The sequence below is a fragment of the Folsomia candida genome, unplaced genomic scaffold, assembly GCF_002217175.1.
Source record: "Folsomia candida strain VU population unplaced genomic scaffold, ASM221717v1 Fcan01_Sc002, whole genome shotgun sequence".
NCBI classification, from domain to species: Eukaryota; Metazoa; Arthropoda; class Collembola; order Entomobryomorpha; family Isotomidae; genus Folsomia; species Folsomia candida.
This window is the reverse complement of record NW_019091194.1, coordinates 3,309,790-3,326,004: the sequence shown is the minus strand read 5'-3', so window position 1 is coordinate 3,326,004 and position 16,215 is coordinate 3,309,790. Positions and strand designations below refer to the sequence as shown.

The 16,215-nt window shown below is 37.4% G+C and overlaps 4 protein-coding genes across 14 annotated transcripts in view; 2 read left to right on the top strand and 2 right to left on the bottom strand.

The window, feature by feature from the left end:
* Positions 1 to 52: 52 nt before the first annotated feature.
* On the top strand, positions 53 to 1,118 carry LOC110845122. The gene is made up of 4 exons (XM_022091484.2): positions 53 to 305; positions 362 to 596; positions 667 to 791; positions 872 to 1,118. Exons 1-4 carry the CDS (start codon positions 202 to 204, stop codon positions 1,053 to 1,055), a joined length of 648 nt encoding a protein of 215 aa, XP_021947176.2. The 5' UTR covers positions 53 to 201; the 3' UTR covers positions 1,056 to 1,118.
* A 222-nt stretch (positions 1,119 to 1,340) lies between these two features.
* On the bottom strand, positions 1,341 to 5,823 carry LOC110845346 (hepatoma-derived growth factor-related protein 2). 3 transcript variants are annotated; one of them, XM_035847204.1, is made up of 10 exons: positions 5,466 to 5,823; positions 4,998 to 5,367; positions 4,546 to 4,924; positions 4,219 to 4,471; positions 3,884 to 4,139; positions 3,643 to 3,811; positions 3,369 to 3,569; positions 3,179 to 3,297; positions 2,906 to 3,014; positions 1,341 to 1,799 (listed from the first exon to the last, which is right to left on the bottom strand). In XM_035847204.1, exons 1-10 carry the CDS (start codon positions 5,585 to 5,587, stop codon positions 1,756 to 1,758), a joined length of 2,022 nt encoding a protein of 673 aa, XP_035703097.1. In that variant the 5' UTR covers positions 5,588 to 5,823; the 3' UTR covers positions 1,341 to 1,755. The 3 variants fall into 3 exon arrangements, with proteins under 3 accessions (XP_035703097.1, XP_035703096.1, XP_021947437.1); XM_035847203.1 differs by having other exon boundaries at positions 2,913 to 3,014; XM_022091745.2 differs by lacking the exon at positions 2,906 to 3,014 and having other exon boundaries at positions 5,466 to 5,820.
* Positions 5,824 to 6,082: 259 nt separating this feature from the next.
* Positions 6,083 to 8,646, top strand: LOC110842694 (ATP-binding cassette sub-family B member 10, mitochondrial). Its single transcript, XM_035847205.1, has 8 exons — positions 6,083 to 6,448; positions 6,513 to 6,715; positions 6,805 to 6,939; positions 7,007 to 7,595; positions 7,670 to 7,995; positions 8,064 to 8,208; positions 8,269 to 8,306; positions 8,366 to 8,646. The coding sequence occupies exons 1-8, from the start codon at positions 6,280 to 6,282 to the stop codon at positions 8,438 to 8,440; spliced, it is 1,680 nt and encodes a 559-aa protein (XP_035703098.1). The 5' UTR covers positions 6,083 to 6,279; the 3' UTR covers positions 8,441 to 8,646.
* Positions 8,524 to 16,215, bottom strand: part of LOC110845345 (dual 3',5'-cyclic-AMP and -GMP phosphodiesterase 11) — a 28,068-nt gene continuing 20,376 nt past the window's right edge. For 6 of the 9 annotated variants that reach the window (XM_035847196.1, XM_035847198.1, XM_035847199.1 and 3 more), the window contains 31 exons: positions 15,721 to 15,838; positions 15,530 to 15,612; positions 15,192 to 15,303; positions 14,118 to 14,146; positions 13,876 to 14,035; positions 13,755 to 13,799; positions 13,627 to 13,640; positions 13,440 to 13,547; positions 13,233 to 13,370; positions 12,369 to 12,479; positions 12,164 to 12,261; positions 12,030 to 12,093; positions 11,843 to 11,954; positions 11,757 to 11,779; positions 11,555 to 11,655; positions 11,424 to 11,479; positions 11,213 to 11,343; positions 10,983 to 11,107; positions 10,874 to 10,916; positions 10,778 to 10,802; positions 10,649 to 10,706; positions 10,542 to 10,568; positions 10,379 to 10,466; positions 10,224 to 10,305; positions 10,010 to 10,028; positions 9,896 to 9,924; positions 9,723 to 9,835; positions 9,615 to 9,651; positions 9,503 to 9,540; positions 9,345 to 9,428; positions 8,524 to 9,260 (listed from right to left, as the gene is read on the bottom strand). In XM_035847196.1, coding sequence (XP_035703089.1) covers positions 9,111 to 9,260; positions 9,345 to 9,428; positions 9,503 to 9,540; positions 9,615 to 9,651; positions 9,723 to 9,835; positions 9,896 to 9,924; positions 10,010 to 10,028; positions 10,224 to 10,305; positions 10,379 to 10,466; positions 10,542 to 10,568; positions 10,649 to 10,706; positions 10,778 to 10,802; positions 10,874 to 10,916; positions 10,983 to 11,107; positions 11,213 to 11,343; positions 11,424 to 11,479; positions 11,555 to 11,655; positions 11,757 to 11,779; positions 11,843 to 11,954; positions 12,030 to 12,093; positions 12,164 to 12,261; positions 12,369 to 12,479; positions 13,233 to 13,370; positions 13,440 to 13,547; positions 13,627 to 13,640; positions 13,755 to 13,799; positions 13,876 to 14,035; positions 14,118 to 14,146; positions 15,192 to 15,303; positions 15,530 to 15,612; positions 15,721 to 15,838 — 2,421 coding nt within the window. In that variant the 3' untranslated portion in view covers positions 8,524 to 9,110. Of the gene's footprint in view, positions 9,261 to 9,344; positions 9,429 to 9,502; positions 9,541 to 9,614; positions 9,652 to 9,722; positions 9,836 to 9,895; positions 9,925 to 10,009; positions 10,029 to 10,107; positions 10,306 to 10,378; positions 10,467 to 10,541; positions 10,569 to 10,648; positions 10,707 to 10,777; positions 10,803 to 10,873; positions 10,917 to 10,982; positions 11,108 to 11,212; positions 11,344 to 11,423; positions 11,480 to 11,554; positions 11,656 to 11,756; positions 11,780 to 11,842; positions 11,955 to 12,029; positions 12,094 to 12,163; positions 12,262 to 12,368; positions 12,480 to 13,232; positions 13,371 to 13,439; positions 13,548 to 13,626; positions 13,641 to 13,754; positions 13,800 to 13,875; positions 14,036 to 14,117; positions 14,147 to 15,191; positions 15,304 to 15,529; positions 15,613 to 15,720; positions 15,839 to 16,215 lie in introns of those variants that run through there. The other 3 variants (XM_035847201.1, XR_004833860.1, XR_004833859.1) reach the window with 3 other exon arrangements.

The following is a 16,215-nucleotide window of genomic DNA, read 5'->3' as shown; positions in this document are numbered from 1 at the left end:
GGTCTCCTACTTATTTTCATCGTCTTATAACAATGTACTGATTGGGGTAATTTTAAACAGAAATATGGGTGAAGCAGGTCAGTGTGTTGTGAATCAAATAACTGGACTTGGTAATTATCACTGCATCTCATCACCAAAATAAATGGCACACAATTCCACCATTGAATGACAAATCTCACCATCGTATTTTCATAAGGGATCATGTTAGCTCCCTGTTTACGTGTGGGTGGTGCAACTGCCGCACTATTAGTGGGTGGGGCAGAAGGGGGAATTTTCCACCGAATTACGATGACCAGCATGACAAGGTACATAATAAAACATGCAAAATCTTTTTCAGTTCTGACTAATATTTTCTATCCAGCGCTTGGTACCTCACAATCGGCAAGTTTGAAGCTATCATTGTGGGATTACTGATCCTAGAAATTTTCGTCCTCCGCTACCTTCTCATCCTTCCACTCGACTATACAAAGTGGATCGAACAGGGAATACTCCTCCAAACTGCGGTCTCCAAACGGAAAAGAAAAAAGAGATTTCTAAACAGTGTATCGGAAAATGATTTCGATGAGAATGTAAAGTTGATTGATTCCATGCTCACGGTATGCTTTTAAATCGCGAGTAATTTAAATGGTCACAAGCAGTATTTAAATGTGCTGGATATTTAAATAGGTAGTGCGCCGTTTGGACGAGAACGACTGCCTGTTAAAAGCATTATGCGAGTTGGAAAGTTTACAAAGGTCGAATTGTTATTCCCTTCCCCCACAAGTTGTGGGGACGCTGGCTATGCTTAAAAAGTGAGATTTTGTGGTGTATATATCAAATGATTGGTAAATATGTTCTATTAATTGCCAGCAATTATCTCTTCGTTATTTAGACTGGATGAAAACCCTCAGGAGAAATCCAGCCAAATAATGCCACTATATCAGGAGGCGGTTCGGAATGGGGCCAACGCCACAGGATTCAGTTCTTGTGACATCTTCTACTCAAAGTGCGGATTGACAAGTGAAGAAATAACTACGCAACTACAGCTCTATTTTAGCGTTCTGAGTAACTCTTAATAATATGAAAAAATGTAATAAAATGCACTAATGGCAAATTTTCCCTTTGAGTAAGTACAAAAACGCAACAACCCATTTGTACACATGTAAAGTTCCATGTAAAGTTATTCCATAAACTCCGTCTCAAAAGCATGCAACGGCTGAAATTTTTGCTTGCATCTGAAAAGCACATTCACGTATATCAAATATGTACATATGCATTGTATTAAGTGTATCAATTCCTGTTTCGATCGCTATAAATTTGTAAGAAAAACCAAAAAATTGGTTTTTGATTTTCCTGTGAAATTTTTCCCGCAAGTTAAAATTTGGATTATTTTATTTTACTGATTTTATATATTAGTCACATATGACAATTTTTACAGAATAACGCGGATTAAGAATTGGGAATTTTTGGACCCCAATGATAAAATTACGATAAGCAAATTTCATTGGAAAACGCTACACATACGAGTGTCTTATAGTTCATTTAAATAATGAGGAATATAAAAAATTAAGCTAAATATAATTATAAGTCGTACAATTTTTATCCATTAGCTTATAACATTATAAAGGCACAAATTTCCATCGCTTGAAGAGAACGAAAACTAAAGTTCTTCAATTACCTATGTTAGCATTGGGAACAGGCAACCCTCGTCCTTCGTAGTATCGTTTCAATGGGGTTCCAGTTCCATCCATTACATTTGTACATGTATCTGAAGCATTATTGGTATGCGAAGCTATATCGTCTGCGGGAACGGCACCAAGCTGGAGGAATTGTAACGGTTATTGTTAAATTAAATCCAAACAACAGGTGTACAAAAGGCGTTAGGACATGGTTTTGACGAATTCATGCCTTAATTGCGGGATGGATTTTAGTCATAGAGATTTCTAACTTTTTTTATCTGAAAGCCCATGTCTCAAACTATAGGTAAGCATATCTGGCTTCCGATTTTGTGTACTCTGCGAAATGAGGCAAGGTCAAATTTGGAGAGGTGTCCTTTTTTAGTTTTCCAAACCAGTGTTGTTATAAAATGGCGTTGAACAAAATATTTTTTTCTGAGGTCCTGATGCAAAAATAGTTTTTGCGACTATTTTTAAGGGACTTAGCATGCTTTTCACTATATAAAACCACTTTTGCCTCATGCTTATCTTTTAAGTCCGTTTTACAGTCTAATTTCATACTTGTCCTAATGAAATGCGCTCTTTAACGCAACTCTTCCACTTTTAAGGCCCCCACATTTTACGACTTTGATGCTAAAAATCCCTTACGTGGTTTTTATTCAAGGTACATATAGTATATTGCACTGTAAGTACTTTTGACAAAATTTTGATAAGTGGTTACACCCCACGGACTGAGTTTTCATCAGACCTTATAAACTTTTTGGAAAAGTTCCCGTCGTTTTCGATGTCGAACTTCAGAAATAATTTAACTAACCAAAACGCAATAATTTTATTATTTTGTCACTTGTACCTTGTAGATAAAATAGTTCTGCAGCAGGGGACACCAAAAGATTATTAAAATTTATTTTCGAAAAAATTTGACCATTAATTTTCCAAATAAGTTCACGAGTTTTTTAGGATTCTGCGACAGCTGATTAGCTCGGGTCCTTCTATAAAACTGTTTACACAAAATCTTGACTGTTTGTTTTAATATTACTTAGGACACTTCCAGCTTTACCCTCAAGCTGCATTTGACCCGGTGGGTCAACTTTCAAGGTCAGCAGGTTAATTTTTCCGCGCACGGTCTGATTTATCATTTTTTGGGCAAACTATCCGCGATGATGGAAGGCCCACGTTGTGTGATTCATTACGGATTCTTTTATTATTACATGCAATGATTATCTAGGGTTATTATATTAACAATCATTCACCTCTGACCTCTTTGGTTATCATGCTATATAAGCAATTAAGTTTGGAAAGTGTTTTTTGGCTTCTACCAACTCCGGGGGCACTGTAGGGTGCATTTGTGAAGCTATCACCCTAAAATTTTAAAGATATCTTTTTGAGAGTATTATCTTGCAACCTACCAAAAATCAGTTCAAAATTCAACTCCCCGCCAAAGATATTCACCCGAGAATTCGTCAAAACCATCACCTAACGCCTTTTGTAAATAAGTAGCAAAGTGTTATTGGTTATACACACACCTTGTAAAGGGGACCCATGGAATTCCTTAGAGTAAGCGACCTGAGACTCAGGCTTGTGCTAAGGCGACGACCGCCTGGTGTATGAGTGGGCCGGGTACTAGGTACGATTGGCGAATTTTCTGAAAAAAATAAGTAAATGATTGAATGAATCACTTAAATAGTTTTCCCCAATCATGATGGGCACACAAACCATTTCGTCGCAAGCTTGCTCGACGCGAGTCAGTACCGGTCGTTGTTGTTGAACGGGCTGGACTTTGGATGACGAAAAATCCTCCTTCAAATTTCTTTTCATCATTCGATGTGCCAGAGGATGAAGAATCCATAGCAGTTTCACCACTCGTTGTAATTGGACTTTCTGAGTCATTCTGGGCGACCTTCACCTTTCGTTTCACTACAAAGAAATCACGTAACAATGTATCTATTCAACAAATGAACTCTAAAATCTAAAACTAATATCTACTTACTGGCAAGAAATTCTTTCATTCCTTTGCTTACTGTCCCTTGTACTTTCGTTATTCCCTTCATACCGTTCAAAGTTGGGGGAGGAGGCTTCTTCTTGACAATTTCTTGGCGAACCCACTTATTCGATTCAAGTTCTGACAACTTTTCAAATTCACTGAATACAAGTGAAACCTGAAATTAATGGTGCGATTAATATTTAATACATATGGTTGATTCCGGTTGTTCTAAGTAAGTCTGTCGAACCTGAATATAAGCTACGTCCCACCAACCCTGAAGATCGCATTCTAATATTGAGGGAGTCACGCCTTTGCACAAATAAGAGTACAAAAGTTCCACAAATTGTGGTAATTTAGAACTCAGGAGTAGGCGAACTTTCCCCAACGTACTAATAATATCATCCCTTATCTCGGTAGGAATTTCAATGGAGTCGTTATCGTTTATTTTCTGCCACTGCTCGTAATAATTTGAAAGTTGTTGTAATGCTTGCGAGAATTTTAGACTGCAAACAATTAAATAATATTTTTTAACAGTTTTGATCTGCTGAGATCAGAATGAAATGCAGTAATTTTAAATCGCACTTGTATTCAGTATAAACGGCATCAATTGCTTGCGGCTTATGTTTCTTTGCCACAGTTTCCTTTTTGCTGACCTCCTTTTCTTGATCCAAGATTATCTTAGGTTCAGGAGGGTCTACGTCCATTTTGACTGGTTCATTGTCATTAGCTATCACAGACAAAGGCTTTGTGTTTTCAACAGGCGCATTAGGCATTATTGTAGTCTTGGTTCTGTTATTTGTGGCAGGAAGTTTATTTTTAGTCGTCGCAGGGGGACCTATACATAGACGTAAAAGGACCTTACCCTTGTTTTCCTACATTCCGTTTACGTAATTTAAGCAATTAACTCACCAATGACCGTCTTCGACGAGGGCGCAGCTTTAACGGCTGCCCGATTATTTCCATTAATAGTCAGGGTTTTCATTTGTGGCAAAATGGTCTTACTCTTACTGCTATTATTGGCGACAATTTTGGTTGCAGCTTTTCCTTTAGGCTCTACCTCCATACCTTTAGCCATTGCACGAGTTACTCGACGTTCGGGTAATTGAGTTTGCACCCCACCATCATTTGATTTCGTTAAAGGTTTTTTTGCTGGTGGCAGTTGAGCAGCTCGGACGGGAGCTGGGGGTTTCTGGACGACTTTCTTTTCCTCACTAGAATTTTTCTGTCGAATGAGAGGGGGTGGTGGTAGCTGTTGTGGTTTGTTATTTAAACTTGATACTCCTCCAGGCTATAATATTTAAATTAATTAAATAGGAATGAAGCACATAATTTTTAAATCTTTGCTAATTCATCTGCATTACCTTAAAGGTTGGTTTTTTATCCGCTATATTTTGCATCGCATTTTTTTCTTGCTTCCATTTATTGAGCTGTTTCCTCCTGGCTTCGGACGTAGTAGACGCTTCGGATGATGCCACTACTGTTGACCCATTCGTCATGTTGGAGCCACTGGACGTAATGCTACTGGACATAATGCTAGACGGGTCCGACCCCGAAGAGCTCTTTAGTTGTCTGACATCAATTCCTCGATTGGCAAATTGGGTTTCGGCCCTTTTCGTTTTTTGATTCATCGCCATTTCTAAACGACGAGCCGCAATTCCAGAAGTTGCGAGTCTTGACTTCAAGTCTATTTTCCCTTGTTTTACTGCTTCAACGACAGTCACCTTTGCTGCTCTGTGGGGGAATGAATGAAAGGTCATGGAATAATTGTAGATGTATCATTAGTTAATCGTTAGAAGAAGACCCGATAAAAAATAGCATGTTTTTGAAACCTGGTGGTGTTGACGACTTGCTGCTGTTTGGATGCAGATCTTGTCGGTGGTGGCTTATCTCGTTTACTAATGTCGTTGAAAGCTGTTATTGGGCGTCTCAACTCGGCCCAACTGTCGTCCATTACTTTTTGTCGAGTTCAATTCACAATAAGTCCGGCACCAGCAGTGACCTTTTGAGTACTCATCACTCGAGAACTACAAACTTGAAATATCCAAAGTGACCACGACCAAGAACCTAAAAGAGAGCGGTGATAACTTATCAGTGATAAGTGATAGCGAAAAGGGAATGCAGGAGGAGAGAGAGAAGGAAAGAAGCTCCCAACCGACAACAGTAAAGAAACCGTTCCCTCTCAAATTTAAGTCCCACTCGCAAATCGCAGTTGAGACATTTTCATATTCAACATTTTCATGCCTACATATCGCAAATATTTGTATGCAGATTTGCGATTTTGCAATATGCAGATTCTGGTTTCCTTTCCTGAACTTTTTACTGAGTTTCGGTGGAAATTCGTTGAGATAATCTTTTTCGAGTGAAATGTCTACAAAATCGGATGCATTTATGTACATGTCATTATCACTGAAATAAAGTATTGTATGCAATACCCATCTTTTTGTTAACTTTTTGTCCTATATAAATCTCAAAATTTTGCAAAATGCGTAAGTTGGAGACCATGTATGAGTTGGCTGCTTCTGAAAATCTGAACCTTTGTGGTACTTGTAGTAGCCATTGATAAGCGATAATTTGTCAAATCTCTATCAATTATTCGGTCTCATATTTTTGCTTAATAAATTTCTAGTGGGGACTGGTATCGTGATGATGACCTCACTGGTATCATTAGGATTACAGCATCGTTTTGGTCAATTAATTGACACCATCTCGAGTAAATCTGAGGTCTTGGTTCAATCATGTACCGTTATTTTGTGCTTCTTTGCATTCCTCTCAGCCCTCGCATTTTTCAAGTATTATTTTTTGGAGACAGCAGGTAAGTGTTTTTGGTGGAGTTATGTATGTTCGATATGTGTTCATAAATGCGTTCATCTTTTTAGCTGACCGCGTCCGGAATAGAATTCGGGTTCGCTTCTTCTCCTGCATGCTTATCCAACCCATGACATTTTTTGACCATTATGGAAGCGCCGGCCTTATAAATCGCCTCTCTGATGATGCCAATCTCTTGGCCGATACTACCACAAAGCAACTCGCTCAGGGTCTTGGCGAAATTTTTACCGTTATTGTCTTTACGTACCAAATGGTGAGATTAAGATATTTGGCATTTGTCCATTAATTTTATTATTAATGAGCCAATGAAGATACATAATTTCGTATTTATGCAATTTCCAGATCACTTTGTCCCGATCTCTTTCCATTGTGGCGTTCTGCATTTTTATACCCCTTGCCGGTCTCACGCTGCTTTTAGGTCTTGGCCTTCGCTACCTCCGTGCCGAAGTACAATCGAGGATAGCAAATTCCATGCAGGTCAAGGGTCAACTAAATTTTCTTGGTTATATGTACGAAAATAAATTCAATATGACCTTCTAAATAGGTGGCACACGAGCGGATTTCTGCAGTCTCAACGGTTCGAGCATTCTGCAAAGAATCCGAAGAAATTTCCCACTTTTCGACCGAGTGTGACAAGGTGCTCGCAATTTCATGGAAATCCACCCTCGTCCACGCCTTTTTTCATTCTGCGATGGATTTGAGTAATGGCGTAATGATCGTGGGGGTCATGTACTGGGGTGGACGTCTTCTATACCAAAGTCACATCAGCCCAGGAACCCTGATAACGTTTCTTCTCTATGCTCGAGTCGTGGGAAAGGCTATGAAAGGGGTCTCATTCTTTTACACCAGCTTGGTCAAGGGTATGTCTGCGTCGGAAAGAATTCAAGAAGTGATCGAAACCTTGCCCGGAAAAGGAGGGCAAGAGACGGATGTGGGCGAAGGAACGAGAACGCTTGACACTGTTGAGGGCAACATTCGATTTCATTCTGTCTCCTTCGCTTATGCGGATAATCCTGTTTTATCGGAAATCAATTTGGACATTCCGGCGGGTGGAATTTTCGCTGTTTTTGGAGCTAGTGGAGCAGGAAAGACGACATTGGCTCGATTACTGCTTCGTCTTTACGATGTCAAAGGTAAACCGCTTGATTAATCCAAGTATAATAAATCTCACTATTTATGAAAAATATATATTCTGGTGAAAAATTAGATGGCGAAGGTACAATAAAATTGGATGGAGTCAATATCCGATCCCTGGAGCCAGAGTGGTTGAGACGTCAAATCGGATATGTATCGCAAGACCCGGTCCTATTCTCGGGGTCAATTCGTACCAATATATTGTACGGGATGGCATCTGGGACTAATATTCCAGCAGATCAGTTGGACTCGCTCCTTTACAAGGCGGCGAAAGACGCCAACGCGCTCGAGTTCATTCTACGACTCCCTGACAAGTTTGAAACTCTGGTTGGAGAAAGGGGTGAACTTCTCTCCGGCGGCCAGCGTCAAAGAATTGCAATCGCAAGGGCTCTAATTAAGGTGAGGCATTAACTGAAATATAAAGTGATGCTAGTTACATTACTCTAATAACGTGTTGTGCATAATAGAACCCGAAAATCCTCCTTTTTGACGAAGCTACGTCTGCATGTGACCTGGAAAACGAGCGACTCATTCAAGAAGCATTGGACGGCATTGGGAAAAATCGAACGGTCATTATTATCGCGCATCGCATGAGCAGTATCAAAATAGCGGGTAACTCATTACATCATAAATTTTCTTAGGAACATTATTGTATTGTTTCATAACTTTTAGCAAAAATTGCTGTAATCGAGGACGGAAAATCGGCAGAGGTTGGTTGTACTTTATTCATTTCGATTAATTTCCTATACTAATTTATTTTAAATTTAAGGTTGGTTCTTATCAGAACCTAATGGCGATACCGTTTGGTAAATTTAAAAGGTTGGTCGACGGGCCAGGCACCTAAATTTTCACTCCTGAAATCTCGCAATAACTCATGTATTACTTTCACTACGGAAAAAGAGAAATAAAAGAGAGCAATAACCATACTATGAATTACAGGTAACGTTCACAGTTTTTATTTTAATGATTTTAAGAAGACATGTTTCAGGTATATGTAAATGTATAACAGTTACTGACATGAGAGATGTGAATCATCAAATTAAAAAGCAACAAAGCATTATAAACATCAAAGAGGTAGAGAATATACATTTCCATTACATGTGAAATTCAACAGGTACAACAAGATAAAATTGTTAAAATCAAAAGTTATAGCAAAAAGTTATCACATTGCAATAAGCATAATTAAAAGTACTTGTTTGTATAATATATGTATAAATTAACGCACAAAATTCGAATGCTAAATAATCATGACTAAAATGTCTCACTTTTGTTGTTAACTAGTAGATAGACTAATACGCAAAATATATCACAAATCCAATCTCACAAAAAAATTAATTTTCAATACAAACATTTATAAATTATTTTGTATTATGTATGTATTTATGCTAAATGTGTATGTTCACAACAATGATCCGCCAAGGTAAAAATAGTGGCAATTGTTCGGTTTTAAGACTCTTGACTTTTGACAAATATGTATATTTAAATAGTTTTGTGTAGCTTTTTAAAATAAATATTTAAGTTTTTGTTGAAGATGATGATGATTGGTGAGATTGAGATTGTCCGTTTTCTTCGTCTTCTTTGAGGGGGTGTTGAGTCCAGTTGTTTCTGTTGTCTAGTAAGGTATCTAGTAAGGGCTGCAATTTTGGGGAAAGGTGGGCAAAGGACTGGAAATTATAATAAATACACATTTTGAGACATTAAACCAAATTATCTACATTACGAAAATAGTATGATGTAATACAACTCACCGCATAAACAGGTTCGCATATCGAGTCAATGAAAGCGATTTGCATCGTTGGTAGTTCGTCCTTCTTTTCTCGGTTCATCATATCCTATCACAAATCACAATATCGGATTAACATTTACAACACGCTTTGAAATTGTAACATTTTTATGGTTTTCTTACAATAGGAACAATCTTCAACTTTTCTCGCTCAATGTCACCTTAAAAACAAATAAGACAATATACATAAGTGATACGTCGTGGAATGCGATTAATTAACTTTAATTAGGTTTACCTTGTTCAAAAAATTCGGATGCAACTAATTCGGCAATCTGAAAAGTTACGCGTGCATACAGTTACAGAATTAAAATTAAACTGATTTTTAAGGGAAACCCCAGCTCACTCGTTTCTCAACTTCCCAAGGTTTTGTGATGGCAGCCAGGTCACAAGCAGTCATTAACATCCCTCTTAACAGCCCTCGATGATCATCCTGAGTCCAATTATACGAATTTGAATCTGTAATAATAATATGTATATTAAGTAAAGCATTTTGGCATACATGACTTTATGACTTACCGATTAACTCCATGAAAGCACCACGATTCCTAAAATTATACAATATACTAATCAAGACGGATCTCTTATTAGACAAATCATTCATATTCGCTGAAATTCTTAATTTCTCCGTACTTAAAATATACAGCGAGATCTGTTGAGGAGTCGGGTTGTATCAGTACATGGAATAAAATTGAAATTAACATTAGAGTTTTTAGACGAAAAATGCTTACATAAATCTTGTTTTGTTGTTTCGCTGGTATATTTTTTTTATGAACAAATTATTCTACTAAGCGTGCCACAAATTTTAAATATAGAACCGTCTTTAAGAAAAATGTTGCCTGCTTGCCTGTTGCTAGAATGGCATCCTCAATAACACTAATTACTCTTGAGTATTCATCTGGGGACAGTTGCGACAAAATTTGATTACCCTGCAGACAAAAAGGATTTTAAGAATTGCTTATCAAAACGTTCAAAATAGCCACTTGATAACTAATATCCAACCTGACTGCATAAAATCATCATGCAAATATCAAAGTGGTGGCGTTCCATGGTTGAAGTAGAATAAAGTTGAGCCAGGGCCGACGACGCTCTGAGGTACAAAGATTATTAAAGATTATAAATAATTTATCAAAATATTTGATAATCGTGCAATGTAAAAACTTACTTAATTTGGAACGAGTTATTTGTACCCCTATGGTCAAGATCAAATTTGGATTTTACGGCATGTTATATAATGTGTGTTTATTTCAATTACAGTATTATGAATGTTACCTATGGTCGAGGTCATGACACAGGCAAGCAATCAGTAATCCCAAGCACTCCAAATCACCTAATAAATAATTAAATTACTTCTTGGTAATTATTATTCATAAGTCAATAAGTTCTTTATATTATACTCACCTAATACTTTCCACCACTTTGTTACCTATTTTCCAGACAAAATTTCAGGTATTTTAGTTCAAGAAATCTTAAATTAATAATAGTTGAAGGACCTACCGTTACAATTGAGAACATCATTTGCGCTACTTGGAATGCATGTCTATTTTAAAGAATTTAACAATTTTAGTATTGATACTAACTTATTTCCAATTAAGAGAAAGTTCACCTCCAATTGTGGTATATGACTTTTCTGTAATTCTTCTTTACAGAGAGTAGCCACCGGCATAAAACTTCATAGTCAATGTTGAATCTCTTTACCAGATCAAGATCCAGAAACATCCGCAGGCATGCCTAAATAAAGAAGAAATAAGAGAAATATATGTAAATATTTGCATTGCCCAACACGATTTCCTCCAGCAGAAACATATTTGAGTAAATATTTGCTTTCTTTCTTACCCGAAATGTGTCAAAATCATCAAGATGATCATCATCGAAATCAAAAGCATGGAGTCTGAAAAACTGAGCCGATGGGATAATTGACTCTCGCAGGTGGTGAGCTTCTTCCAGCGGTGCACTGGCATGATAACCTTCATTAAAATTTAGTTTATTGAAAATTTTAGCTTTAGAGGTTGAGAAAAAGTGTGTAACTTAATTTTCAAATTTTTACTTAAAACTTCTAGTGTCACAGTCTGCTTTGCCATTGCTATTACAGCTTTTTCATACCTAAAAATAAACCATGCGAAATTATTAATTTCACAAACTACATAACGCTTTGTAATTAATCATAAAATTGCATACATCCGAGTATTATTGATTCCCATCCCGCAGAATATGGCAAACGCCTCAAGGAACATCTCATCGCTTGTCGAAAACGGGAGTGAGTCGAATTTATTAATTAACTACACAAAATGAAATCAAAATAGTAGAATCTCGCCCGCATCAATCTCGACAAGTATCCCGTATGCATTATGCTATAAATTAACGAAGTATGTATGTGTACCTGAATTACGCCAATAATGTGACCTATGGAGAGAACAATATGATTGTATATATTGAATATTATTATTATTGAATAATAGTAATTACCCGGAGAGTTTCGGATTGGCATGCATAAAATACTACGGTGTTTAAATTCTGTTTCACTGTCCACTGCGGGATCAAAGCGTGCATCTTCATAGACATTTGGAATGTTGACCGTCTGGGAAAGTTACGAAATACTTGATGTGATGATTGCAAAAAAGCAATTACGAATAATTACGATATATGCATGTACCTCTCCAGTGGTCGCAACATATCCAGTGATTCCGATATTAATAGGAAATCGCCCTTCAAAAGGACTTCACAGAACATAGAAAGATAAAAGACGTATAACATTCTAATTTATCGTATACCGATAAATAAACTAACCTGCTGCGTGACTCTGCGTCATCATCATTCATGTCCTCTCCATCCAGATCAAACACTCGACTAAAAGTCCCCATTGACTTTTCATGGACCAATAATACCTTTTGGGCACAGGTAAAAGGATCACTTTACATAATTGCATTCATGCAAAGTGAATCGAGTAGTTGATTGGCTACTACTATTAAACAATAATAATAATAAAACTTACTTGCGCTCTTCGGCACTGCATTATCGATAACGTGTGAGTAAGAATTCGATAAATTTGTGCTTCAATGGTACTTTGTTCAACGAAAATTACACGGGCCAAATCTAACAGCACCTGCAACCAAAAATAGAAAGTTCATGTTATACATTTGTATAAAATTGCTTTCAATCATCGGATTGTCATAAAATTTTTGATGGTGATTATACGAGATAAAATAATTTGCTATTTTTTCTATCATTCTATCGGTCACTTAACATATTTACTACAAGTTTGATTTTGTTCACTCTCATTGAACTAAAAAATTTGAAAGTAACACAAGAAGATGCAGAAAAGACAAAAACAATGTTACATTTATAGCGATGTGCTCTTAAACTCTTAGCATTTTTGGATCTGATGTGCATTTGCAGGATCCTCCAGGTCATTTTTCAGTTTACGACGTAAATATGACAAATCATTCTACCGAATATCTTCTCTAACTATTCCGAAAATCTAACAGCCCAGACCTTTATATGACCCCAACCGGTCAACCACTTAACTGATCATGCCCATCTTGGACCTTTATTCTTAATTTGCCCCATGGCACACGTGCATAAGTTTTATCGATAGACGGATGTCATGACGGGTACATAAGCCCAGACTCGGGGTACAAAGTACAACAAGCTAATTTATTATTAAGCATATACAAAGGATGAACTAATCATTAGTAATCATTCACCGTCAACATGGATTTGACATTTCCCCGAAATCAATAAGTAAATAAAAAGGTTTCATTTTGTCATCACTCAACTCCTCGTGCAATTACGTGAAACCAAATAACTAGCCATTCTTTCATTATAGAAGAGCCAACTTTCACCCAACTTTGGTTACCTGATTCCGTTTGTTTTCTAATCTGCTTTGTTCATAAAGTTGTGCATTTCGCAATCCGATTCCACAAAATTGTAAGTAGTTTGCAAACACGACTTCATCTTTCTTTGTAAAAGTGGGCCCGTCCTTCTTGTTGATTACCTGATTAATTCGATTTTATGATGTTACACAATAACTGGGATAATTAGATCAGAAACATTCTCAGAATACCTGTGCCACACCATGACAATCTCCCTTCTTGTCTTTGATCGGCATGCACAACAGACTTTTGGTTTTATACCCTGTTCGCAAATCTATCTCTTGATTAAATCTGTCATCCTAAAAAACCGACAAGAGTAGAGTAATACAGACGCATTATCATGATGAAACTATGTATAAACTGGCTTAATTCTCTTACCTGGTACGCGTCAGCTAAATAAAATAAAATAAAATAAATAAAATATATGAAATAAATATATGCGGTAAATATTGCGGATTCGCAATATTTATAGGTTCGCAATTGATTGATTGATATATGGTTCAAACCTATGTTTACAGTGCTCCCACTCTCCGCCACATATCCGACTATGCCTAAAAAGTAATTCACTTTCTTTACATAAAGCTGAGAAACTTAATAATGAGAAAAATTGAATAAAGCTATTATTACCAGACCCCCAAGGGATTCGTATCTCCTCATTTTTATCAATGTCCGCTAACGTGCTCTGAGAACATACATCGAAAAGACTGGACACCAACCACCGAGTCCCGGACCCTTTCTTCCCCTGCTCATCATCATAACACACAGGCAAAAATCTTTTATCCGTGCTCTTCCACATGAAAGATATCAACATTATCAAGAACTCTCTTGAGAAGAGATGAGATGCAGGTAATTTGGGTCAAAGTACATACCTGAACGAGAAATAAGGACGCTCTGTCCGCTGAAATAATGACATGAATAAATTGTAATCAGATGAGACAGAAATCTAACGCTTGCTATTAATAGTAATGAAATTTTTAGGAAGCGTGTTTATGTAAATTCAGTACTGCAGTACATTTAGGACAGTCTGGTTCAAGTGCCGGGGGATTGGAACTTAGTACCTGGGAAACGTCACCCAAAAGTTCCGATCCCCTGGACATTTTAGTTATGCAAGTTACAGGGAAACGGAACCCACTTGTCGCAGGATTTAGCGGGCTTCGATTCCCCGGTACCCTCTTACGCAAAAGTTACGATTCCCCGGAACCCAACATTGTTCTTTAATTTTTCATAAATTGGATATATTTCCAAGAAAAAATTTTATTGTCTCAAATTAACCTCCCACCAATGAAGAACATTGGATAAAAAAATTAGAATTTTTTATAGTGGCGTTTTTCCTAAAATCGCAAATATCTGACAAATTTTAGGAGCGGCAAGTCCAAAAAGGTACGGGGAATCGTCACCCAGCAATTATTTTCAAGGAAAAATACAATTATTTTGAGAAAAAAATAATTGTAACACAATTATAACGTAATAATTGTAACAATAACTGTAAAATAATTGTATTTTTCCCTGAAAATAATTGTTGGGTGACGATTCCCCGTACCTTTTTGGACTTGCCGCTCCTAAAATTTGTCAAATATTTGCGATTTTAGGAAAAACGCCACTATAAAAAATTCTAATTTTTTTATCCAATGTTCTTCATTGGTGGGAGGTTAATTTGAGACAATAAAATTTTTTCTTGGAAATATATCCAATTTATGAAAAATTAAAGAACAATGTTGGGTTCCGGGGAATCGTAACTTTTGCGTAAGAGGGTACCGGGGAATCGAAGCCCGCTAAATCCTGCGACAAGTGGGTTCCGTTTCCCTGTAACTTGCATAACTAAAATGTCCAGGGGATCGGAACTTTTGGGTGACGTTTCCCAGGTACTAAGTTCCAATCCCCCGGCACTTGAACCAGACTGTAGGATGCTAATAATAAAACAAATTATTCTGTCCACAATTTACCTGAAGTGAGGACTCCGACATGTTGTAAGATCTTGTACGCTAAAGTTCTCGTATCCAGCTCATCACAAATATCCTTTGCCAACTCGAATAAAAGCTCCTTTTCATCGAGTGCCTGAGAGGAAGAAGAAGAAGAACATCCATTACAAGAGGGGGAAGAAAAGCTTGAGAAAATTCCATAACATTGGAAAAAGGATGTCATTAAAGAAAATAAGCTGTTCCACTTGGCTGTCCCCGTAGTCGTGGTGGTGGTAAGATTGGCAAATGAGGAGAATGGGTTTACTTTGCTCCAGACTGGTATGGAATTGTAGGTACAAGAATAATAAGAAGTGCTTTCTTACCTGAAGTTCTTCCCTGGATTTCCGAGAGGTGAGTCCTTGAGAGTCGGTGGTTGATGTTGGGGGAGTGAGGAAAGTGGGTGTGCCTTGGGTCGATGAAAAAAAAACATTTATTAATTGATGATCTCAGAAAAGTACAGTAATTTCGAAAAAAATTGAAATAAACGCAGAAAAAATTAGTAATCTCTACCTACCGTCCACTGTGGTGACCATGGGCTTTATGAGGCCCCCTCGCTCGAATTCTTGTGCAGATATCTTACGAACAGGTGTGGTACACCCGGAAGAGCCACAAGTGCTTTTACCCGAATTTCCCTAGAGAAACGTTAATAATCGGGGTGGTTACATATCCGTGTTTCTGCTTTGTCTCTTAATCTCGTCCCAAAAGTCACATCTTCATGCTAATACCACACGTACATACGTACGTAGTCTGGGATGTTCAATGTATGTACTAATTATAAGCTCAACTCGGATTTGAGCTCCTTTCTCTTCACGCAGGTAGTGTAGTCGTGGTGCTGCATGGTGATGATCGTATAGTTACACAAGAAACCTCATAAATCAGCAACGCGCACGTGAATAAAGAGCTTTTCAAGAAGAAGACAATGAAGAGAAAGCAAAGTCAGAGGTTTGCTAATGGGGCTTAAGTTTTTGCCTGGTTTCACAGAAATCTCCATGTACTTGTACTTTCACCA

Bases quoted from the DNA above. Each gene is read 5' to 3' on its own strand.
- LOC110845122 (XM_022091484.2), top strand. From the start codon at position 202: ATGTTAGCTCCCTGTTTACGTGTGGGTGGTGCAACTGCCGCACTATTA. The intron at 597-666 runs GTATGCTTTTAA...ATATTTAAATAG, and splicing joins TGATTGATTCCATGCTCACG to GTAGTGCGCCGTTTGGACGA. The intron at 792-871 runs GTGAGATTTTGT...TTCGTTATTTAG, and splicing joins ACGCTGGCTATGCTTAAAAA to ACTGGATGAAAACCCTCAGG.
- LOC110845346 (XM_035847203.1), bottom strand. From the start codon at position 5,587: ATGGACGACAGTTGGGCCGAGTTGAGACGCCCAATAACAGCTTTCAAC. The intron at 4,925-4,997 runs GTAATGCAGATG...TAAATATTATAG, and splicing joins ATAAAAAACCAACCTTTAAG to CCTGGAGGAGTATCAAGTTT. The intron at 4,140-4,218 runs GTGCGATTTAAA...AATTGTTTGCAG, and splicing joins GCCGTTTATACTGAATACAA to TCTAAAATTCTCGCAAGCAT.
- LOC110842694 (XM_035847205.1), top strand. From the start codon at position 6,280: ATGATGACCTCACTGGTATCATTAGGATTACAGCATCGTTTTGGTCAA. The intron at 6,940-7,006 runs GTCAAGGGTCAA...CCTTCTAAATAG, and splicing joins GGATAGCAAATTCCATGCAG to GTGGCACACGAGCGGATTTC. The intron at 8,209-8,268 runs GTAACTCATTAC...CATAACTTTTAG, and splicing joins GAGCAGTATCAAAATAGCGG to CAAAAATTGCTGTAATCGAG.